This window comes from Eptatretus burgeri, chromosome 1, assembly GCF_056783735.1.
Source record: "Eptatretus burgeri isolate ZD-2024b chromosome 1, Ebu_testis_v1, whole genome shotgun sequence".
Lineage (NCBI taxonomy): Eukaryota > Metazoa > Chordata > Myxini > Myxiniformes > Myxinidae > Eptatretus > Eptatretus burgeri.
Genome location: NC_140961.1, coordinates 115,236,073 through 115,261,072, shown reverse-complemented (window position 1 = coordinate 115,261,072; position 25,000 = coordinate 115,236,073). Strand labels below are relative to the sequence as shown.

Here is a 25,000-nt window from a genome sequence, read left to right as displayed (position 1 = left end):
AGCGGCGTTGCGTTTGGTGGTTGTTGTGTGATGGCGGTTGAGACGTGGTTGGCTCAAAATAAAGATAGAACAGAAAAACGGCTATCTTAAAGGGTCGCAGCCCGAATGAATGACATTTATTCCCTCTAAACAATGGGTTTGGGCTAACTACACATATACTTAGAGATATCTCACCTACGGGACCTGAATGGTGGTTTGCGAATTTCTTCAACCACAACACTACCCCCTCCCCTTTTTATAGACTCGTCCCGAGTCCTCAAATTTTCGTGTGCAATCATGTGTAGTTCTCCCCGATTACATTTTACCTACGGATCCCTGAGTGCGACATTCATGGTATTCGTGTCCCCAAAATAAATAACCTGAGGGCTGAGTAACTCACTAAACAAACCCACTCACACGGACGACATAAAATCACATAAAATTGCCGGCGCTTGGACAGACATGCCGGGGGCGCACTCATATTTACAGTACATCTTAACCTTAACTTACAAATTTTACACTAAACCATGGCCCAGGATCAATGGACTCTGCAAAAAGAAAGCAGTTAGCAGGGAGCCAGGCTGCTCGCATGCAGTCTCTGGCTCAAACAATGCAGGTGACAGGGAACGTGGCCGGCTGCTCACACGCAGTCCAAGGCCTTCCCTTTTTAACTGAACGCAGTGAACCACAACGGTGCATGGGCTGCACAAACGCAGTCTCCGTGCCAGCTCAAGTGGCACACGCAATGAACACAATGGATGGATGGATGGACACAAACATGGTGCACGGGCCGCCACTGCCAGCCCGTTTTGTACCTGCCAACAGGGCAGTTCTTGCAGCTTGCAAACTGTTGCTTTGATCCTGGCGCACATGGAAATGAACAGGGGGGGGGGGGGCAAAGCAAAATTGAACGGGACTGGTGAATAGGGGCAGTGGGCATGGCATGGCAAAGGCAGCAGGCAAACACAGCCTGCAGAACCAGGCCGCTGCAGGCAAGCACAGCCGGCAGACGAACTGGCCGGCACAGGCCTTGAAGCACAGCAGCTGCAGACAATCCAGCCGGCACAGGCCTTGCAGCAAACAACAGCTGCCGATGAAGTGGGCAGGCACAGGCCTTGCAGCAACGCAGCCAGCAGATGAAGCTGGCCAGCCTTTGCCGTTCAGTGGAGGTTGGTGGAGGGAGTGCTGTGGTGCTGGCCACTCGGAAGGCGGGCTCGGACCTTCCATACGGTCTCCCTCCCAACCTATTGCCTTTGCCTGTCACTGTCTATACCCACTCCCTTAATTTGTCAAACCCCAATTTAGCCCCAACTTATTTAATTTTTTTTTCTCCCACTATAATTCGTCCCCTAAACCCCTTTATCGTCCTTGTTCGGCTAACCTATCGTCCTAGCCTACTCCCAACCCCTATGTTCCCTTCCCGGAGGGGAATAAGGGAGAGCTAGCATCCTGTGTCGAGGCCCAATCGAAGCCGCAGAATGGCCTCCCCAGAGTTCAGCGATCTTAACACAAAGTGGGTCCAGCGGCCCACAACGAGAGCGAAGGGATGGATGGTGTGGAGGGGTACACTTCCCATCTACCCTAACCATTTAACTGTTAAACTACCCCGGGGCTTTCAACAAGCGCCTCTCGCTTAAGCTATATACTCTAACAACCCAGATTCCCGTCACCTGTGTTGGTGTCCTTTCAATTTCGGGCTTCGCCCCCCAATTTTCTTTCCGTGCCCTCACACGATCTCATGGCTGGGACGCGTGGCTCCCCTTGGCAGGCACGACCCTCTGCCGAATCTCCCGCTATGGCACCCCCGGGCACTACACTGCCTCCGAGCCTACCAGCTCCCTAAACACCGGGGAGTGCCCCCCATGGCACCTCCCCTGAAACGCACACGTGGCAGGCTGGCTTCCTGGGCCCCTTTCCGAGGGTCACTCTGTGCCCACAACACTGCCCACGCGGCTAATGGCGCCCCGGGCCCCCGCACCAAGTGGGCGCACCCGTGCCCAATATGCTATCCCGGCCCCCCATGGGCCCTTGGCCTACCACGGCCGACTAGCCTGGTGCCCGGGGTACCCACTCAGCGATACTCACCTTTCGCAGCCATGCTCCCAGCCCGTCAACAGGGCTCCTGCACCCCTCCAAACAGGTTTGAGCCTACTTCCCCACCAACAACAAAACGACCTCCATTTTGTCAATTTGACTAACCCCCTAACTCAGTCTACACTGACCCCGGGGTCCCTTGGGCGGGAGTCACTCCTCCCCCCAATCACTCATCGCATCATGCATTCCCCATTCGCTCCACACACACAGACCCGCTGGCCTCACTCACTCACCAAGTACTCACCTCACAACTCACCAACTCTTCAACACACACACCACTGAACTCTGCCATCCTTCTATCTACCTCCCCTAACTCGTGCTCCCACGTCGTCCCTTAAACTATAGCACGTTCCATTTAACACTACGTAGCTAAGCTTCGTCCCCGCTACACATTCACTCTTAGTCATTGTCTCCAAATGTCCCAAAAATCAATTTCCGAACCTAAATCTCGCTACAATCCCTCGAACTCATCCATTCCACGGGCCCCATTAGGACTTACCCCTGCCCCATGGAGCCGGTCTAACTAAGCTAACCTTTCCCCCTAACTAGTTTCATCCTGTGCCCAGGCCAAGGGGATCATCCACCCCTTGCCTGGGGAATCCTGTTCACCCGAAAGCGAGGCTTGCTTTTTTTTTTTTAATTTTTGCGCAGCACCAGCGCGGCAACTCGCAGCTCGCGCACTTTGCACCTGCCCGTGACGTCATGCAGCTGCACGTGTACCTCGTCCCTCCTTGGACGGTACCATCCGGCAGGGATACCCCTCCTGCCGGATTCCAACCCCACGTGCAGCCATGACGTCACCGTGCCCATAAAAAAAACACAAGCCCCACGTCTCGAGGGGTTCCCCACGCGAACACATGTGTTTTGCCCGTTGGAGCTTAACACACACGATCGCGTGGAGAACCCGTCCGGTCCAAATCCGAAATCCTGCCTAAACTTTGTCCGTCCGCGGGATCGGCAAATCCACCGCGTGCGTTTCCGGACCGGGACTTCACTCTCGCAAGCGAGCACGTGGGGGCCTCGTGCGTTGCACAGCACGGACCTCGCGCTCGCTGTTGGGTGAACCCGGCGCGGTCCCCGAAACAGCGACAGCCGCTACTTGGCTTTTGTCCCTCTGTCGCAGTCGTCGTCTCCACTCCACCCACGCACACCTGCGTGTCACGACGCTCATTCACCATTCCATTGCACTCACCCCGGGAGAAGCGGCTGCATGTTCACACATGCCCACCGACATCTCCCTTACATACCGCTCTTTCACACACACGGTCTCCCTTGCACTCACGCATGCCACCTCCCTCGCACACGTGGCTCCACTCACTCGCGGCCTTTCACTCACTCGTGCCATACTACTCACACACGCGGGGGAACTCGCTCGCGGTGCCTCATCCACACACGGCGCGCTGGGAAGCATGCCCTTCGGCACACTTGCCACCACACCACTCACACACGGTGTCGCTTCCACACCTGGGGTCTCATCCACACACGGGGACGCACTCACACCTTGCACCACACACACCGGGACAACCACACTGGGGATTTGTGTCCCCACAAGGGTCTCCGGGGCCTCTATACCCCCCAAGCTCTCCGTGCACCTGTCCACAGCACCCGTCCCCTCAACCTCGCAAAGCACGACCGAACTCACCTGGTCGTGACTCGCCTCAAGGGGGCAGACTCCCTCCCCTCGTTCCTGGAGGAGGCCATCCCGCTGCTCGCACCGGGTCTCTAACCAGTCCAGCAGCTCCCCCTCATGGTCCTCCACTACCTCCGCGTGTGTGTGTGCGTCTCTTACCCCGTCTTCATTGTGTAGTCTTCCCTCTATCGTTCCCATCTCCCGTGTCTCTGTACATTTATTAGTTTCTGTTGTCCCCTCGTGTCTATTAGTCTCTGCTTCTTTCTGGCGTCTTTCCCTTATCTTTATGTCGGTCAACCTTGCTTTCTCCTTAAGTCGCTTCCGTCCTTCCCTCTGTTTCACTCCTTGCTCTTTCACGATCTCCGTGTACCTCCTCCTTGCTTTCCGTCTTAATTGTTCTTTTCTCTCCCTCCCAATTACTTTCACCTCGTCTCTTGTCTCCCGTGTCTCTATACATTTTCTCTCCTTGTTCCTTATTTCTGTCTCTTCCTGGTTCCTTTTTCCTTCCCATCTGAGTCGTTCTTTCTCTCTGAGCCCCATTAGCTGTTCGTTCTCCCTCCGGAGCTCCTCAATCTCCGTTGACTCCAATCTCGCTCTCCGTTTTAGTTGTTCAATTACACACTCATATAGTTGTTGTTTTCTCTCCCACTGTTCCTCCTGCTCTTTGTTTTCCAATCTCATCGTTTCTTTCAATTGGCTCATTTCCTTCCTGTGTTTCATTCGCTGTTCTCTCACTACTCTTCCTCGTTTCCTCTCCTGTCCTTCCTTCTCCAGTTTCATGGTTTGCTTCATTTGGTTAATCTCCTTTTTGTGTTTCATTTGCTGCTGTCTCATTACTCTTCCTAGTTTCCTCTCCTGTCTTTCCTTATCCAGTTTCATGGTTTGCTTCATTTGGTTCATCTCCATTTTGTGTTTCATTTGTTGCTGTCTCATTACTCTTCCTTGTTTCCTCTCCTGTCTTTCCTTATCCAGTTTCATCTCCATTTTGTGTTTCATTCGCTGTTCTTTGTCTATCTCCTCGTACTCCAGCCTCAGCTTTTCTTTAAATTGGTCAACCTCAGATTCATGTTCTTTTTGTTTTCTATTCCATTGTTCCTCTCGTTCTTCCCTCTCCAATCTCCTTGTGTCCTTCAATCTCCTGATTTCTCCTTCCTGCTTCATTCCTTGCTCCTTCAACTTCTCCTCGTATTCCAACCTATTTTTTTCCTTTTGTCGTTCAGTTTCAAATTCATACTCTTTCAGTTTTTTATTCCACTGTCTCTCTTGTTCCTCGTTCTGCAATCTCATCGTTTCCTTTAATTGACGGATTTCTTTCTCCAGTCTCATTCCTTGTTCTTTGTATTTCCTATTCCACTGTCTTCCTTGTTCCTCATTCTGCAATCTCGTTATTGCTTTCAGTTGGCTGACTTCCTTCTCCTGTCTGATTCGTTCTTCCATCATTACTCTTTCTTGCATCTCATTCTTCAATCTCGTGGTTTCCTTCAGTTGGCTGATTTCCTTCTCCTGTCTCATTCCTTGTTCTTTCAGTACTCTTTCTTGTTCCTCATTCTTTAATCTGGCCTGCGCTTCCAGCTGTTCGATCTGTACAGTGTGGTTCCTTAACGTTTCATTCTCTGTTGTCGTTCTTTCTACTCTCACCATCCTCAACTCGTTTTGTAATTCCCTCTCTTTGTTTCGGTGTTTCTGTAACTCAGAAGCTTTTTTTTCCAATTCCTTTCTCATTTCCGCACACTCCGACTTTGCTTTGGCTTCTAATTGTTCAATCTGCTCAGTGTGGTTCCTTAACGTTTCATTCTCTGTTCTCTTCCTTTCCTCTTTTAACATCCTCAGTTCGTCTTGTAATCCTCTTTCTTTGTTTTCGTGTTTCAGTATCTCAGAAGTTTTTGTTTCTAATTCCTCCCTCAATTTGCATGCTTCTTCACTCATTTCATCTCTTCTTTCCACCGCTTCCCTCCTCAATTCGTCCCTTTTTTTACTGTATTCATTTAGTTTTTTCTGCCATTCCTTTCCCATTCTTATCTCCCCTTCCAGGATTTCTCTTTTAAACCGGCTTGCCCTTACCTCTCGCTTCAGTAGTTCCAATTCCCCATCTTGTTTGCGTTTTTCCTTTTTGAGCTTTGTTTTCCTTTCTCCTTCCTCCCTCAATTCTCCCTGCAGTTCTTCGAACTGTTCTGACTTTTCCAGCAATTCCTCCGCCCTTTCCTCGAGCTGTCTCTCTCCTGTTTTTATCTTCCATTCTAGGCTTTCTCTTTCCTGATTGCCTGTTCTTATTTCTTCCTTCAATTGTTCCAACTCCCCATCGTGTTCACATTTTTTCTCTTCCAACTGTATTTCCCTCACTCTCCCCTCCAGTTCTTTGAACCGCCTTGCTTCCTCCAATAATTTTTCCATTAATTGTTTTACTTCCAAGTCGTGCTCCTTTTGTTTCTTTTCAAGCTCGGTTTTCCATTCTTCCTCCCATTGTTTCCTTTCCTGGGAGATACCAATCTGCTGTTCCTCTATTCTTTTGTTCAGTTTGCTCTTCGCATATTCCAACTGACGGGTATAAAACACTACCAAATTCTTTTTCCCACATAATTTGTCGACTCTATTGGCCAAGTCATGTTTTTGCCACCAAATTCATTCCAGTAAATCGTCCAAACGCTGTGTCCCCCCGTACACGTAATTTTTCTGAAGCTCGTCTGCGTGCCGTTGTGACTCGTCCACTCCACTTTGCACCTCCTCGATAAATTCTTCATAACGCTTCACCTTTTCCAAGACATCCCCCAATTGTGCCTGAAGCCTGCCAATGCTCGCATAGTCATCCTGCCACGCCTGCCATGGCACATGCCGTGACCACGTGCCTTGAACCGGTGACTGGGAGCTCACGCCTCGTGCTGTGCCATTAATATCAGCCCGTTCCGTGCTGCGCTGAGGTGCGATCGCACTGCCATTGTGCGACTCCGTTTGCCGGCAAAGTTCGTGCTCAAGCCGCTCCCACTGACCACAGTTAGTGGTGGGGTTATAATTATAAAAAGAACCGACCTGGGCCATGGATCCTACATGACGACACATACCTAATACCCCCGGCTCCCGCTCGCCTTGAGACGCCATTTTATTTCTCGTAAAGGGTTAATTTAAATCACTCGTAATTTGGAGGGAATCGGGGGTCGCTCGTCTCACGCCTGGACCGATTCCCGTGAATTTAGCTGGAGATAGGAGAGCCCGTTTTCCCGTTCTCCGATACCAGTGCCGCGAGGAGGGGGATGAGTTTGTGTCCCACGACCTGACACCAAGTGTTGCGAATTCGCGCCCGCCCGCTTGTGAGCGGCCACGTAACTCGAACCGCGGCACGTCGCCCACCGGACGGACAATTCCGTCGTGACCCTCTCGGACTAACGCCGGGAACTAGTCACGGGTGGGCCTTTCGGCCTCACCACGATCGTGCCAATCGGCCCCCCGCGTGGGATAGGGTTGTTCGCCAAATTCGACCTACCTAAGTACCCACACGGAGGGTAGACCGGGCGATCGCACCTCGCCGCAGGTCGACTTCGGACAAGGGCCACTTTAAGCGACCCGTTCCGTACTATCGGGATAACCGAGCGGTGTTATCGTCAACCTCGACGGTTCCGATTAATTCTCGGGCATATTTTGCCCACTACCAACCCTTTACGTGAAGCAAGATGGAGATTCAATTAAAGAAAAGACGAAGCGAAACGGGAAAAACAGTTCAACATAATTCACATTTATTTCGCGGCACACGGATAGCACACATATACAATTACAACAATTATGCACCAAAAGCAAATGTAACAAAAGAAACACAATGCAGATCTACTACCGACTACACGAGCACACGGCAACACTTACACAGTTTTACTTTACAGACGGCGCCGACAACACATATACTCCAAAGCAAAAGAAAAAGGGGCCACCCTCAACTACAGGGGGGCAGACGGGCCTGGGGCCGAGACCGCGTCGAGCCTTCCCGTCTGGTGATGAGCCGCAAAATGGCGGCGGTGCCCCGACTCCGCGCTCCTCCGCGGGCCTCGCTGGCACTGCCTGGAATGGGGTGGGAAGGGGGCCCCCCTTTTCGCACTATCTCAGCGTGGGGGGGGGGGGGAACAGGGGGGGTTGTTGATGTTCTGGGGAAAGAGGATAGCTGGCTTGCTTGGGTCCCGCGACGAGCGACTCCACTGCGCCCTCGACCGCGTTCTCGGCTTCTCCTCTCTGCAGCTCCCTGACAGACTCCGAACCCCGACAGACCGACTCCTCTCCAGACCCGTCTTGACTGCCGCCGCCACACCTCTCCAACTCGAGCCCGAAACAGAAACTCTCTCGCTGCCGCTGCCGCTGCCACTGCCACTGCCACTGCCACACCTCTCCAACTCGCCCGAGCCTGAAATAGAAACCCTCAACTGACTCAATTCGCCCCGCGCTCGGCGCTTTATAGTGCGACAGGAGAAACCATATGCAGATTTTCGGATCAGGGTCGGCTCGGGGGCGGAGCCACGCTCGCCCATTGGATGGAGGAAAAGTGGGCCTGAATCATTCCTGATCCGCGAATCTGCATATATCGATTCAACTCCGACGCGCCTGGAGGCGGGGCCAAATCGCCCTGCGCTCGCTGATAGGACGGATCGGAAGTGGGCGTGAATCATTCCTGATCCGACTTCCCCGGAAAGGCCGCTTTTTGCACCCGCTGCTCGGCGCGCGCCCTGTACAAGTCCAGGATCGGTGCCCACAAGCGGTGCGGGAATGGCGGTAGAAGGAGGAGAGGTGAAGGTGGTGGAGGGTTTATTGTGGTGGTCCCTGGCCACGGTGACGCTTGGAATGGCGGTGATGCGATGATTGCGAGAGCGAGTTGTGACAGTAAAGGTCGTGGCTGTTGGCGTTGTTGTTGTTGTGAAGCGGCGTTGCGGTTGGTGGTTGTTGTGTGATGGCGGTTGAGACGTGGTTGGCTCAAAATAAAGATAGAACAGAAAAACGGCTATCTTAAAGGGTCGCAGCCCGAATGAATGACATTTATTCCCTCTCAACAACGGGTTTGGGCTAACTACACATATACTTACAGAGATATCTCACCTACGGGACCTGAATGGTGGTTTGCGAATTTCCTCAACCACAACAATATATATATATATATATATATATATATATATATATATATATATATATATATATATATAGATATATATATATATATATATATATAGATATATATATATATATATATATATATATATATATATATATATATATATATATATATATATATGTGTATATATATATATATATATATATATATATATATATATATATATATATATTGTTGTGGTTACCAAATTCGCAAACCACCATTCAGGTCCCTTAGGTGAGATATCTCGGTAAGTATATGTGTAGTTAGGCCCAAACCCGTTGTCTAGTGGGAATACATGTTATTCATGCGTGCTGCGACTCTTCAGGATAGCCGTTTTTCTTTTACTATCTTTATTTTGGACCAACCGCCATTGTTACCACCACCAACCACAACATCAACCACCCACCGCGGCGCCGCTTCACGTCACACCTCGCAACCGTCGCATCGCCACCGTTCTTGCGCCGCTTGTGGGTACCGGTGTTGGACTCGTGCAGGGCGCGCGCCGAACAGCGTGTACAAAACCACGGATTTTCCACTTCAAAAACGGATCAAAAACGACACACGCCCACTTTTGTTCCGTCCAATCGGTGAGCGAGGGGCGATTTGGCCCCGCCTCCAGGGCATTGGAGGGCGATCGCTATATGCAAATTTATGGATCAAAAAGCATTCACGCCCACTTTTTCTCGGGCCAATGGGGAGTGAGGTGAAAGGTCGAAGGCAGGGGGTCACAGGCGAAGCCACAGGGCTTATATAAGCGACCGCGTTCGTCAGTCAAGTCAATAAAGAGTTAAGACTTCGCAGTCGGTGGAGTTGGGAAGAAGAAGCAAGAAGGAGTTGGTCGTTGTCGTCGTCGTCGTCATGTGCGTTGGAGTCGGAGCGAAGGGGACGGAGCTGTGGAGAGGCGGCGAATCTGTAACAATATATATATATATATATATATATATATATATATATATATATATATATATATATATATATATATGTATATATATATATATATGTATATATATATATATATGTATATATATATATATGTGTATATATATATATATATGTATATATATATATATATGTATATATATATATATATGTATATATATATATATATATATATATACATATATATATATATATATATATATATATGTATATATATATATATATATATATGTATATATATATATATATATATATATATATATATATATATATATATATATATATATATATATGTATATGTATATATATATGTATATGTATATATGTATATGTATATATATATGTATATGTATATGTATATATATATATACATATACATATACATATATATATACATATACATATATACATATACATATATATATACATATACATATAAGCAAGCCTCGTTTAGGTGAACAGGATTCCCTGGGCAAGGGGTGGAAGATCCCCTTGGTCAGGGCACAGGATGTCACTAGCTTGGGGGAAGGGTTGGCATAGTTGGACCGGCTTCATGGGGCAGGGGTAAGTCCTCATGGGGCCCGTGGAATGGATTAGTTAGAGGGATTCAGTTCAGATTTGGGATGGAAAATGACATTTCGGAGACAGTGACAGACTGTGGATGTGTAGAGGGGACGTAGCTTAGCTACGTAGTGTTAAAAGAAATGTGCTGCAGTGTAAGGGATGACCTGTGAGCACGAGGTAGTTCGAGGATTTAGTGAGCAGAATGGCAGGATTCAGCGGCGTGTTTGGAAGGAAAATGAACATGATGAGTGAGTGAGGCCAGCGGGCCTGAGTGTATGGAGTGAATGTGGTATGCATGGTGCGATGAGTGATTGGGGGGAGGAGTGACTCCCGCCCAAGGGACCTGGGGGTCAGTGTAGAGTGAGTTAGTGGGTTAGTTAAATTGACAAAATTGAAGTGGTTTTGCTGTTGGTGGGAATGTAGGCTCGAAACCTGTTTGAAGGGTTGCAGGAGCCTTGTTGATGGGCTGGGAGTGTGGCTGCGAAAGGTGAGTATCACTGAGTGGGTACCCTGGGCACCGTGCTAGTCGGCCGCGGTCGGCCAAGGGTCCATGGGGGTCCGGGATAGCGTATCGAGCACGGTGGCGCCCGCATGATGCGGGGGCCCGGTGCGCCATTGGCCGCGTGGGCAGTGCGTGGGCACGGGCGACCCTCGGAAAGGGGCCCGGGGCGCCAGCCTGCCACGTGAGCGTTTCAGGGGAGTCGCCAGGGAGGGCACTCCCCAGTGTTTAGGGAGCGGGTAGGCTCGGAGGCAGTGTAGTGCCCGGGGGTGCCATCGTTGGGGAATCGGCAGAGGGTCGTGCCTGCCAAGGGAGCCACGCGCCCCAGCCACGAAACCGTGCAAAGGCACGAGAGAAAATTGGGGGGCATGGCCCGAAATTTGAGAGGACACCAACACAGGCGACGGAAATCTTGGTTGTTCGAACCGATAGTTTAAGCGAGAGGCGCTTGTTGAAAGCCCCGGGTAGTTAAGAGTTAATGGTTAGGGTAGATTGGGAAGTGTACCACTCCGCACCATCCATCCCTTCCCTCTCGTTGTGGGCCGCTGGACCCACTTTGGGTTAGTAGATCGCTGAAGTCTGAGGAGGCCATCCTGAGGCTTCATAGGGCCTCGACACAGGACGCTAGCTCTCCCTCATTCCGCTCCAGGAAAGGAACATAGGGGTTGGGAGTAGGCTCGGACAGGATAGGTTCGCCGAACAAAGACTGTAAAGGGGGTTAGGAGACGAAATTATAGTGGGGGAAGTAAGAATAAAAATAAAAACAAAAAAATAAGTTGGGGCTAAATTGGGTTTTGACAAATTCGGGAGTGGGTTTGGACCGAGACAGGCAAAGGCGATAGGTTGGGAGGCAGAGAGTAGGGTTGGTCCGAGCTCGCCTTCCGAGTGGCCAGCACCACCGCACCCCACCACCAACCTCCATTTCAAGGCAACTGGCTGTCCAATTTCATCGGCTGGCCGTGTTACTTCAAGGCCTGTGCCGGCCGGATCGTCTGCCGGCTGTTTTACTGCAAGGCCTATGCCGGCCGGATCGTCTGCCGGCTGTTTTACTGCAAGGCCTATGCCGGCCGGATCGTCTGCCAGCTGTTTACCGCAAGGCCTGTGCCGGCTGGATCGTCTGCCGGCTGTTTACGACAAGGCCTGTGCCGGTCAGTTTCATCTGCCGGCTGTTGCAACGGCCTTGTTTTGCCATGCCAAGCCTTGCCTGCCCACCTTTGCCATGATCCATGCCTGCTGCCCACCTTCATTTTGCCCCGTTCTGTTTTGCATCCCCCCCCCCTTTTGTTCAATTCCATGTGCGCCAGGATCACCACGCAAATTTGCAGGGACTGCCCTGATGGCAGCTGCAACACGGGACTGCACCAGCGGCCTGTGCATCGTTCATGGCGTGTGCTGCTTGAGCCAGCACGGAGACTGCATTGTGCAGCTCATGCGCCATTGTGTTCACTGCGTCCATTTTAAAAGGGAGGAGGTATTGGACTGCGTGTGAGCAGCCTGCCACGTTCCCTGTCACCTGCATTGCATGAGCCAGAGACTGCGTGCGAGCAGCCTGGCTCCCTGCTAACTTTTTCTCTTTGCAGAGTCCATCGATCCTGGGCCATGGAATAGTGTAACTTATAAGGTTAAGTTGTTAAGTTGTGCATTGTATACGAGTGTGCCCCCGGCATGTATGTCTTCGCGCCAGCATTTTATTTAAGTCGTCCATATGAGTGGGTTTGTTTAGTTAGTTACTCAGCCCGTAGGTTATTTATTTTGGGGACACGAATACCATGAATGTGGCACTCAGGGATCCGAAGGTAAAACGTACTCGGGGAGAACTTACACATGATGGCACACGAAAATTCGACGACTCGGAACGAGTCTGTAAAAAGGGGAGGGGTAGTGTTACGGCTGTGGAAATTCGCAATACACCCTAAAGGGTCCTTAGATCAGTTATGACGATAAGTAATTATGTCGTTAGATTTCCCCACGGTTGTTTCGAGGGAATTTCCGTGTTCACATGGCTGTGATCCTTTGAGTTACCCGTTTTTCTTTTCTCTGTCGTTATTTTGGACCAATCATCCCCCAACAACCAAATCGCATCCACCAACATCATTCCCAAACAACTACAACTCAAACACCACCACCTTCGCCTCTTTACCTCCACAACTCCACCCTGCAAACATCGCTTCACCGCCATTCTCAAACAACGCCCGCCAGCAACCAAATCGCCACCACCAACACACTTCCCAAACCACCACAGCAAACTCCCACCATCTTCGCCTCTCTTCCAAACGTCGTGCCATGGGTTGTGAATGGGATCCTTTCGAAGGAGAAATCGGATCAAAAATGATTCACTCCTACTTTTCATCCATCCAATGGCTGAGCATCAGGTGGTGTAGCCCCGCCTCCGAACCCGGTGTGATCCACAAATTTGCATAGGCGCTCCTCCCCCGGCCTATATAAGCGCGAGCACAACACAGCTCGGGGCAGTCAAGCGGCAGTCAAGTCGGTTCGGTGGAGGGGTCGGAGAACCGGACGGAGCTCGAAGAGGCAGACGGCGGCAGTGTCGGTGCAGCAGTTTCGGTGGGGTAGAGACGGTGCTCGAAGCAGACGGGAAAGGCAGACGGGGGGCCGATCGACGGAGAGAGCTCACCGGCCATGACCGGGGCACGAAGCCAGGCTCAGCTGCGATGACATCGCGGCTTGCCCTCCATCGCGCCACGAGGGCGTGGGTAAGACCCTTCGGTCTCGTGGACCTGGCCGCTCATCCAGGTTCCACACACATTTGGTCCATGGACCTGTCCGCCACCCTTGCCTTTGAGGGTGGCTTTTTTCCTTTGCTTTTGTTTACGTGCATGTGTTGGCGCCATCTTGTAAAGTAGACCTGTGTAAGTGACTGTGCATGTACATTCTCATTGCTCGTATTCGGTTCTAACTCTGCCTTTGCTTGCTTTCACTGTATACTTGCCTGAATTACTGTATGGCTGTAAAATACGTGCTTGTCTGAGTGTGCACTAAATGTGCTTGTTGAACTGTTCCCCGTTTCGTTGCGTCCTTTCCCTTGTTTGAAAGTTCCATCTTTCATCACGGAAGGAATTGGTAGGAAGGGTGTAAGCACCAGGTAAATAATCAAGTCCGTCGGGGCCGGCGATAACACCACTCGGTTATCACTGAAGCACGGAACGGACCGCTTAAGCGGTTCGTGTCCAAGGCCGGCCAGCGGCGAGGTAGATCGCCCGGTTAACTACCCGCGCAGGTACTTAGGTAGGTCGAATTTGGCGAACAACCCTATCCTGCGCGGGTGGCTGATTGGCACGATTGTGGTGTGGTTGAAAGACCCGCCTGTGACGAGTTCCTGGCGGTAGTTCCAAGGAGGGTCACGACTGAATTGTCCGTTCCCGTGGGCGACGCGGTCGCGTTTCGAGTTACGTGGCCGATCGCACGCCGGGCGGACCGAAATTCGTAACAATATATATATACACGTACACAGTACCAGTCAAAAGTTTGGACAAATCTACTCATTCAAGGGTTTTTCTTTATTTTTACGATTTTCTACATTGTGGAATAATAGTGAAGACATCAAAACTATGAAATAACATCTGGAATTATGTAGTAACCAAAAAAGTGTTTAACAAATCAAAATATATTTTATATTTTAAATTCTTCAAAGTAGCCACCCTTTGCCTTGATGACAACTTTTCACACACTTGGCATTCTCTCAACCAGCTTCATGTGGTAGTCACCTGGAATGCTTTTCCATTAACAGGTGTGCCTTGTTAAAAGTTAATTTGTGGAATTGCTTTCCTTCGTAATGTGTTTGAACCAATCAGTTTTGTTGTGACAAGGCAGAGTTTGATATACAGTAAATTAGCCCTACTTGTAAGCCTGGTGTTGGCTACGTGGTTAGGGTGGCGGCTTGGGATTCTGGGGTCCTGAGTTCAATTCCCGTAGGCTGCTGAATTAATATACACCCGGAGGTTGACTCAGCCTGTCATCCTTCCTCGGTTGTCAAAATGAGTACCAGTGTTCTGGTAAGGGGGACACTGCATCAGCGGCATACCCGCGTCCCAACCAATGATGCAACCAGCAGCCACAGGCTGCGAGAGAGAGAGAGAGAGAGAGAGAGAGAGAGACAGAGACAGACAGACAGAGAGAGAGAGACAGACAGACAGAGAGAGAAACCGAGACCGAGACCGATTTGTTAAAATACCATTATTTTTTTCTGTACTGTAGTTGTTCATATTATGGCAGGAACAACTCAACTAAGCAAAGAGAAATGACAGTCCATCATTACTTTTAACATGAAGGTCAGTCAATCCGGAAAATTTCAAGAACTTTGAAAGTTTTTTCAAGTGCAGTCGCAAAAACCATGAAGCGCTATGATGAAACTGGCTCTCATGAGGACTGCCACAGGAAAGGAAGACCCAGAGTTACCTCTACTGTAGAGGATAAGTTTATTGGAGTTACTTGCCTCAGAAATCACCAATTACCTGCACCTCAGACTGCAGCCCAAGTGAATGCTTCACAGAGTTCAAGTAACAGACGCATCTCAACATCAAGTCTTCAGAGGAGACTGCGTGAATCAGGCCTTCATGGTCGAATTACTGCAAAGAAACCACAACTGAAGGAGACCAGGAAGAAGAAGAGGAGACTTGCTTGGGCCAAGAAACATATGCAATGGACATTAGACTGGTGGAAATCTGTACTTTGGTCTGATGAGCCCAAATTTGAGATTTTTGGTTCCAACCGCACTGTCGGTGATTCATTTAGAATTCAAGGCACACTTAAGCAGCATGGCTGCCACAGCATTCTGCAGCGGTACGCCATCACATCTGGTTTGCACTTTGTGGGACCATCATTTGTTTTTTCAACAGGACAATGACCCAAAAAACACCTCCAGGCTGTGTAATGGCTATTTGACCAATAAGGAGAGTGATGGAGTGTTGCATTAGTTGACCTGGCCTCCACAATCACCCAACCTAAATCCAATTGAGATGGTTTGGGATGAGTTGGACCGCAGAGTGAAGAAAAGGTAGCCAACAAGTGCTCAGCATATGTGTGAACTCCTTCAAGACTGTTGGAAAAGCATTCCAGGTGACTACCTCATGAAGCTGGTTGAGAGAATTCCAAGAGTGTGAAAAGCTGTCATCAAGGCAAAGGGTGGCTACTTTGAAGAATGTAAAATATCTATTATAATACCAAGCTTGCACACTAAAAACTCGGCTCGCCGTGACACGATCCCTATGAAATTGCTGTGCTACTTAGCGGACATGCTGACAATGTTTGGGAAGTCTTTGCGTTCCATAGTACCACTTGCATTTTGCACAATGCGTATTTTTGTCATTCCCCGTGTACGGTCTGTCGTCTGCTACCAGCTATGTTGTACTGCTATCCCGTGCATGTGCATGGGTATGGGTATCGCTAGTATATTATACTTTGATTTGTTTAACACTTTTTTGGTGACTACATTATTCCATATGTGTTATTTCATAGTTCTGATGTCTTCACTATTATTCTACAATGTAGAAAGTCATAAAAATAAAGAAAAACCTTTGAATGAGTCGGTGTGTCCAAACTTTTGACTGGTTCTCTCTCTCTCACTCTCACTCTCACTCTCACTCTCACTCTCACTCTCACTCACACACTGTATATACAGTAAAACCCCACTCTCTGAACACCCCGCATATGAACGCGTTTTTGGCCAGTCCTGAATTTTTAGATAGGAAATCCTGTACATCGTGCCCCCGATAATCTGAACACCCTGCATATGAACATGCTTTTTACCAGTCCCAAACCATTTTTTACCCCGCACTGTGAACGCTACTCCAACCTTTGAAGGCATCAGTGCGAAACATGGCCATTGTTCAACCACGGCTGCATGGCAAACGTCATACAAACAAACGCCGTTTGTAATTACCACCCATCGCACAGTTCGTTTTACTGGACTCAATGGCGTGGATAGAAAATGCAGCTGGGTGTGAAGAGATACAGTGACTTAATTAGAACCTGTTTCTAAATTAATCAATGGCAATCAACCAATAAGCGTCAAGAATTACAATTTCGTCCAATCAGCAGAGGTCTCCCCCTGAGGGAGGGGCACAAGAAGGCCCTGCACACCTCCCTTTCCATCAATCTTCACTTGCTATTGAAGTTCACGCAGTACGATACACCAAAATCGCGAAAACGCGTCACGATCTGCCGTTGGAAGATAAAGTCCGTCTGGTAAAGGAAGCGGAATCCACGTCGCAACGCAAACTCGCTGCTGATTTTGGAATTTCGCTGGGTGCAGTGCACGCTATTTTACGTCGTAAAGAGTCGATATTGAAGGAATTCGAAGACGGGGCCCTATCTTCGCGAAGTCGACAAAAAGGAGGCAGTTTCGTAGACATTGACAACCGCGTGCACACATGGTTCCATGCTGCTCGTTCAAAGGGGATCCCTGTCAGCGGACCTATGGTAAAAGCGAAGGCCTGAGAAATCGCGACTGCCTTGGTGAGGTGGATTTCAAGGCATCCAACGGCTGGCTTGCCCGATTTCAAGCTCGAAACAAGATCTCGGCACGTGCAGTTTGCGGCGAGAGTGGTGGCGTTGATCAGACGACAGTAGAGGAGTGGAAAACGCGTCTGCCACAGCTATGCGACGCTTTCAAGCCAGAAGACATTTTTAATGCCGACGAGACTGGCCTCTTCTTCCACGCTCTACCCAAAAGGTCGCTGGTGGAAAAAGGAGACTCCTGTCATGGCATAAAGTCGCCAAAGGATCGAATAACGCTGCTGTTGTGCGCTAGTATGACTGGCGAGAAACTTAAACCACTCACCATCGGCAACGCAGTGAAACCACGTTGCTTTCGTAACATCAAAGTCGATTCCCTCCCTGTGTCGTGGACAGCAAACAAATGAGCGTGGGTGACCTCGGCGTTGTTCGTTGAATGGTTGAAAGCGCTGGACAAGAAGATGCGAAACCAACGGCGGAGGATTCTTCTCTTCCAAGACAATGTGCCGTCTCATCCAATGGGTGTGACGCTGACGAACATGACCGTAAAGTTCCTGCCTCCGAACGTTACATCGGTCTTGCAGCCCCTTGACCAGGGCGTGATAAGCAACCTGAAGCGTCTTTTTCAAACAACGGCTGCTCCGGCACGTGCTGTCGAAGATCGATACCGCTTCAAATGTAAACAAAATCTTGAAGAGCGTCAACGTTCTCCATGCTGTTCAGTGGAGCAGCAATGCATGGGATCAAGTCCAGCCGACGACGATTACCAAGTGCTTCGTCAAGTGCGGCTTCCCTTCCGAGTCACCCAATAGTGACTGAGACGCTGACGATGACCTCAGCCTGCGCGAGGTCATTTCGCGCGGTGCAGAGATTGGCGTATGCGACGACGTGACCCCCGAGGAATAAGTTCGGTGCGACGATACGGTGCGCGTTCATGACTGCGAGGATGCCAACTGGGAGAACGATTTAATGCGGAAAGACGATGACGAAGAGAATGGGGACGAAGAGGAAGTGGAAGACATGCAGGTGACGGTACAAGATGGACTCAGTTGTGTGCAAAAGCTTAAAACTCTCTTTCTGATTCTAGAATGGGCAGAGTTGCTCGCTCCTTTGGAAATAATCGAACCTTCAGTTCAAGTTCATTTCCTGGAGAATGCCAAATCGAAACCACAGAGTTTTATAACATCTTGGCTTAGAGACAATACAAGTAATTGTATAAATTTCAAATTTTGATTCTCGTGCTGTCAATTTTGCATTGCATTTTTGATCTTATCAATTTTCTGTCTTTCCATGGCAAATAATTTGAATAATTGTATTATTACTACTGAATGCCAATAATTCTGTGCTCATTTTGTCTGTGGAATGTGTATGTATTGATTAAATGACTTTTGTGATCTATCGAATAAAGATGACGCGTTCATGGTCGGTTGATACCCTAATCCCCGATAATGTGAACACCCCGCATATGAACGCATTTTCGTCCAGTCCCAGAAGTGTTCAGAATCGGGTTTTACTGCATATGATATCCGTGTCGAAAGAGGCGACCAGGGTTGCGTCAGGAAGGACATCCGGCGTAACACCTGTGCCAAATCATTATGCGGATCATAACGGATGATCCGCTGTGGCGACCCCTAACGGGAGCAGCCGAAAGAAGAATATATATATATATATATATATATATATGTATATATATATGTATGTCACCCCTCGCTGTCCGTGATTTCGCATCTCTGCGCTTTCCTTTTGGATACCCTTTCTCTCCATCAACGCCGATACTCCCACGTATCTGCGAAAAAAATGATCTCCTCCCACTTCAAACTCCTTAGGTTTTCATGTTTTTTTTTTTTGTTTTTTTTTAACACTTTCAATGCTTTGATAACAATATTTTCCTTCATTTAACATTACCAGTTAAAACATAACTGTACTGTATCACCGGAAAATATAAAAATTTGCCTTCTGCGTCTTCCTGGAACATCCTCCCACAACAGACAAAATAAACCCTGCCCACCCTGAACTCGTTCGTATTTCATGTTTTTCGGTCATCTCCATCATCTCAGTAGAGATGACCGAATAATAAGTCTCGGTCTGTCCGTCCGTCCATCCGTCCACAATCAAACCGAGTGGAGACAAATAACCAATAATGGAATGGATAGAGGTAGATGAGACATGCACAACGATACAACTTTCAAGGTCGTCCAAGGTCGAGGTCAACGTCACGAGGCTGTCAAAGTTGCGAAAATCGTTGATTTCAAATTTTATCTCCTCCCTCATTTATCAAGAGAGATCAAATGTTATTAGTGATTCAGATACTTTGGACTATTATCTGGAACAACACGAGCCATTTTTTGAAATTTTCTCTCGTTCCGATTTTATAGCCCTTCAAACTTCGCTCTGATTCCCCGTATGGGCCGTTCATAAAGTACATATAAAAATAAAAGTATTAAATTAAGAACCGGAACTCTCCGAGACAAATATTACATTTGAAACTTTTTTAGATTTAACTAAAACAATGGAACACAAGTTTATATGCACTCTTACTTTCATTTATGACATTAACATTGTCTTGAATGTCAATTTGTACTTTTATTTTCATAAATGACGTGCTGTGATATTAAAAGAAAAAGGTAAATTACACCGCTAGGGACTGCATTGTCATGACTTACAAACATCGGTTCATAAGGAACTGCTGGCTTTGCAAGCGATTAGCGATGTATGAGGGGGGTGGGTGGGTGGTCACTTGCCTGCATACAGAGGGGGGTGGGTGGTTTTGAAACCCAGAAGTAGAGCGTATGTACTTTATGAACTGCCCCTATTCCAGTCTGGCACAGAGTTACTTTCGACCTCTGGCAGAGATGACCGGCACTCCCTCGAGGCGGTATTTTTTTAACACTTTCAATGGTTGGATAACAATATTGTCCTTCATTTAACATTACGTGTTCAATTATAATTGTACTGTATCGCGGGAAAATATAACAATTTGAAAATTTACATTCTTCGTCTTCCAGAATCTGCCGCACCGCCACATCATTGTCTTCTGGCTGCTTGGTGGTTGGTGAGGTGTGGTATTTTATTGTAATAAAACTTTGCATCCTATTTATTTAATCATGGGTCCAAAACGTCCATTAAGTGGTGCAACTGCTGAAGAGCAGAAGAAAAAAAGTGAAGAAAGTGATGCCAGTGGAAAAATGAAAATGTTATATCGACTTGAGAGTGGTGCAAGAGTTACTGTGTTGGTGAAAGACTACAATGTCAATGAGTCCAGTATTCGTTACATTCGTCAATGTAATGACAAAATTAGGGCTCGATCAACATAATGTCTCTCCACAAAGGCAAGAGCACAGCATAATAGATGTGAGGGATTTGTGGGTCCCTCCTGGGTGATCGATCGGCTACCTCCATGCCATGGCTATGTTCAAGCAGAACTGACTGGGGCTACCCACCAACATTACTCCAAGCAGTAAAGCTTTCTTAATCATGATAAATGTTGCTTATTTTATCTTATTTTACACAATTATTCCTATTTTTTAATTAAATATCTTTTTTTTTTAATTGATTTCTGATTTTTGGACTTATTTTGGGAGGTTGGAACGCATCTCATTGACTTGCATGCTATGAACTGTTTGCCGTTTACGATTTCGCCATTCACGGATGTTTTGAGGAACGTAATGCCAGCGGACGGCAAGGCTTTACTGTGTATATCTGTATATGTATATGTTTAAAAAAATAAAAATGTTTAAAAAATAAAAATATATATATTTGTCCATTTTTCTCCAAATTTATTTCAGGTGAGTCTTGAACAATGTTTGTCACCATTCGGAATGACGTTGTACATTGTGAATAAAGGTCACTTTTGGGCCATAACATTTATTTGCCGGCTGAGATTTTGAACATCTTCAAGGTTAACTTCTAATTTGACGGATACGTTTACATTCTTGTCATCAAAGGGTTACTTTGACCATAGTGTTGCAAAAGTCTCGTTGGCTATTTTACATCGTAACAAACAAATTCCATAAATTTCATAACAAATTTGGGATGCATATTATATTTGGGGCATATTATACTTGAAAAATGACAGGCTCATGTAATAAAAAATAAAATAAAATTCTTTCGCTTTTGCATTTGAACATGAGAGTTATCATGAAGTATGAACTACACTACGGTGGTGTCTCTCATCTTCTAAATAAATAAATAAATACTTATTCTTGTTCCTTACAGGCTACTACAACTGCTTGATCCCGATCCCCTGAATCTTGAAAGGAAGCATTTTATGAAGCAGGTTGGTTTGTTGGCGCTTTGATTTTTTTTGTTATCATTATGAGGATGAACATTTAGTTGGAATTGAAATTGTTGTTCATATAATTACCTCTGCCACCGAAGGTGGGCGGAGATTCAGTTTTCACCGCTATCTTTGTCTGTCTGTCCGCCTGCCTGTCTGTGAACAGGATATGTCTAAATGTCTTTCAAATCCGTTGACAACCTTTTTGTGTGCAGTTTGGGTGTTGGACAACAATAAAATGATCATATTTTGGTGAAGAGCCGGATACTAAAAGTTTTATTTGATTCTTCACCGTTTAGTAATAGGGCTAAACATGATACAAAACATATCTCAAAACGTTATGGATGAATTTGGATTATACTTAATGGACAGATGATTAAAACGACGAGGACAAATAGATTCAATTTTGTTGAAGATCTGAATCCGGATCTTGAAAAGAGAATTTTTTTTTTAATTTTTTCAAAAAGTTATTCTTCACCATTGAGCAATGGCATGATAACTCAAAAATATCATGCCATCTCTCAATAGCAATATTGAAAGCAATATTTCTATCTAGCATGATATATCAAAGTGGACGGATTTGGACAAAACTTGATGAATGAGGCAAGAACAATGATAACAACAAGCCGATTAGAATATGGTTCAGATCCGGATCCAGATCCGACCTATCAGTTGGACAAAATGTGAACTGTTCAGCCTTGTGGAGGTATGCGCTATACTAAGTGCCCTTCTAGTTTAGATTTTGTGTTTTTTTATCATCTGAGATTAGCTGCAGGCATTGAAATTCAATTTGGTCTTCTTTTTTTTTCTTTTCCAGTTATTAGTTGAAGAATCAAAGGATGCGGTGAATCCTCCCCATGTACTTGTGCATGCTCGGCATAGACTCAAAGAAATCGACTCCTTGCAGTGTGCACCTTTTCTGCCTGAAGTCAAACAGGTCAGCAATTCAGTGTCCATGTTGGCACAAATATGATTCGGTGATTTAAGTAACAAATTGTTTCCTTTGGGAACATATTGTTTACTTTTTTGTGTAATCCTCTTTTGTGTTTATTTTCTTCACATATTTGACAAAGTTCTTGAAAGCACTTTCTCCTTCACATTTTACTTGGAAGTTGATGTTCCCAGTCTTGATGCCTCTGTCGACTCAGTTGTTGGCTGTCCGGCTGGCTGTGCATCCATGATAGGATTTCGTTTTCACTATAACTGAAGAATGGCTGGAGGGATCCAAGTCATACTTGGTACAAGTTTGTTCAATAATGCAACAATGTGGGCAGAGGCATATCTGTCAACGTCATGACGTCAAAGGGTGCCATTCTAGTTTTTATTATAATTAGGGTACCAAGCCAAAAGGCTGGTTTACCTAAAGCTTTTCTTCTGTTTATTCGGTCATCTCTACCGAGATGACCTAATAAAGCCGGACCAAATGTCCGTCAGTCCGTCAATTTTTCTTTCCGATCTTAATGAAACTTAGTATGTGGGTAGCGGTCGATGAGTGTTGCACAACGATATAACTTTTGTCCGGGTTCAAGGTCAGGGTCAAGGTCACGAGGTCACGTAAGTTATAAAAATCGCCATTTTCAAAACCTATCTAGTCTGCCATTCTACAAGATATTCGGCAACTGTTTATTGATTGTGATAGTAAAAAAATATTATCTTGTATCGAACTGGACAGATTTTTGAATATCCTTCCCGTTTGGCCGCCACATAACCTGGAAGATGGTCAAAAACACCTCCCGGTACAACAAAAACTTTTTACTTCCGATCTTGATGAAATTAGGTATGTGGGTAGAGGTCGATGAGTGATACCCAACGACATATTTTTTTCCCCAGCTTCGAGGTCAGGGTCAAGGTCACGAGGTCACGAAAGTTGTGAAAGTCGCCATTTTCAAAACCTATCTCGTCTCATTTTAGGAGATCTCTGGCAACGGTTCATCGATTATGATAGTAAAAAACATTATAGAGATGACCGTCACCCCCGCACGGGGGTAATTTTTATTATTTTTTATTCCGCTGGCAATTTTCAGGTTTTTTTCGCTTTAAAATTCATTTTCTCAGCAACCGTTAGTCTTATCTACACAAAGTTTTCACCGTGGTATGTATCTTTTTTCATACAATATTTAATTGATAATTATGACGTCATTGGTCACGTGGTATGGGCACCATCTTTGACACCCCGAAAAACTTTAGACCTCTATCTCCGAAACCACAAATTGGAAATAATTGAAATTTGGCAAATGGCAAGAACTCCCCATTGGGAAGAAGTGATTTTTTTTTTTCGTGACATTGCTGAAGTGGTACACCGGTGAAAATTCGACACGTAAAACACTCCATCTGTAAAACTTGAAATTTCTTGAGCGTCATCGACACAACAACTCACAGAGGAAAGAAAATATTATGACATCATAGGTCACGTGGTTTGGCAGCCATATTGTTTTGAAAAATATATATATAATATACAAAAAATATAATGAATAATTGTTAATGTTAATGAATATAAGTCCCATTGTTTGGCAGTCATATTGGATTGAAGAAAAATATTGTTTTCTCTGGAACCACTTATCCTGCAACTATCAACAACTGCAACTATCCATCTCATGCCATTGCTGCATATAGGGTAAAAATTTATGATATCACAAGTCACATGGTTTGGTGGCCATCTTAGATAGAAAAACACACCTTATCCGATTAACACAAAACTTAACAAGCATGATCCCGCACCCCATTCAATGCAGAATATAAATTTATGGTGTCATCGGTCACGTGGTTCGACAGCCACATTGGATTGAAAAGTTAAAAATGAAGAAATCTTCTCTGAAATGGCTGAACAGATGGAGGCGAAACTTCACAGGTATGACCGCCTATCCATGATGAGCAAAAGGTTCCCCACTCTTTTTGACGAAGGTCACATGTTTTGGCAGCTATATTGGATTGAAGGAAAAATATTTAATGTTTTCTATGGAACTGCTTCATCAGTCAATGTCAAACTTCACAGTTATGATCTCGTTGGCATGGGGAATATGTTTTAAATTTCAACATGATCGGCCACAAGGTCTGGTAGCCAGAATAATTTAATTATATGAATCTGAGAACTTTTAGAATATTTTTTTCCTTTGCATAAGGCTCACTTGGCTGTGCCTGCATGTGCTTTTGAGGGTACAGGAGTATCAATTCAATCAATACCGATGATGGCCCCAGGAAAGATGGTCAAATGTGTACATATTAAATAGATGGAGTGTGGAATGTTCCTCGGTCCATAACTTGTAAATCTCGTATCGTAGAGAAAGTTGTGGGTCCTCATTAGACTGGCGGGAATCCCACTTTACCCTCTGCACCCATGGTGACAACATTTATTATTTTGTGTTGAGGTTATTTAAACACCAATTCAATTGATACTGCCTGCATAATAAATAGATTGAATGCTGTGTG

General features: G+C 46.5%; 1 protein-coding gene across 1 annotated transcript in view; it reads left to right on the top strand.

Moving 5' to 3' along the window:
* The window catches only part of LOC147035231 (uncharacterized), a 326,073-nt gene that overhangs the window by 74,101 nt on the left and 226,972 nt on the right, over positions 1 to 25,000 (top strand). The window contains exons 9-10 of the mRNA XM_085895787.1: positions 21,514 to 21,574; positions 22,392 to 22,511. Of these exons, the coding sequence (XP_085751913.1) occupies positions 21,514 to 21,574; positions 22,392 to 22,511 (181 nt within the window). The remainder of the gene's footprint in view (positions 1 to 21,513; positions 21,575 to 22,391; positions 22,512 to 25,000) is intronic.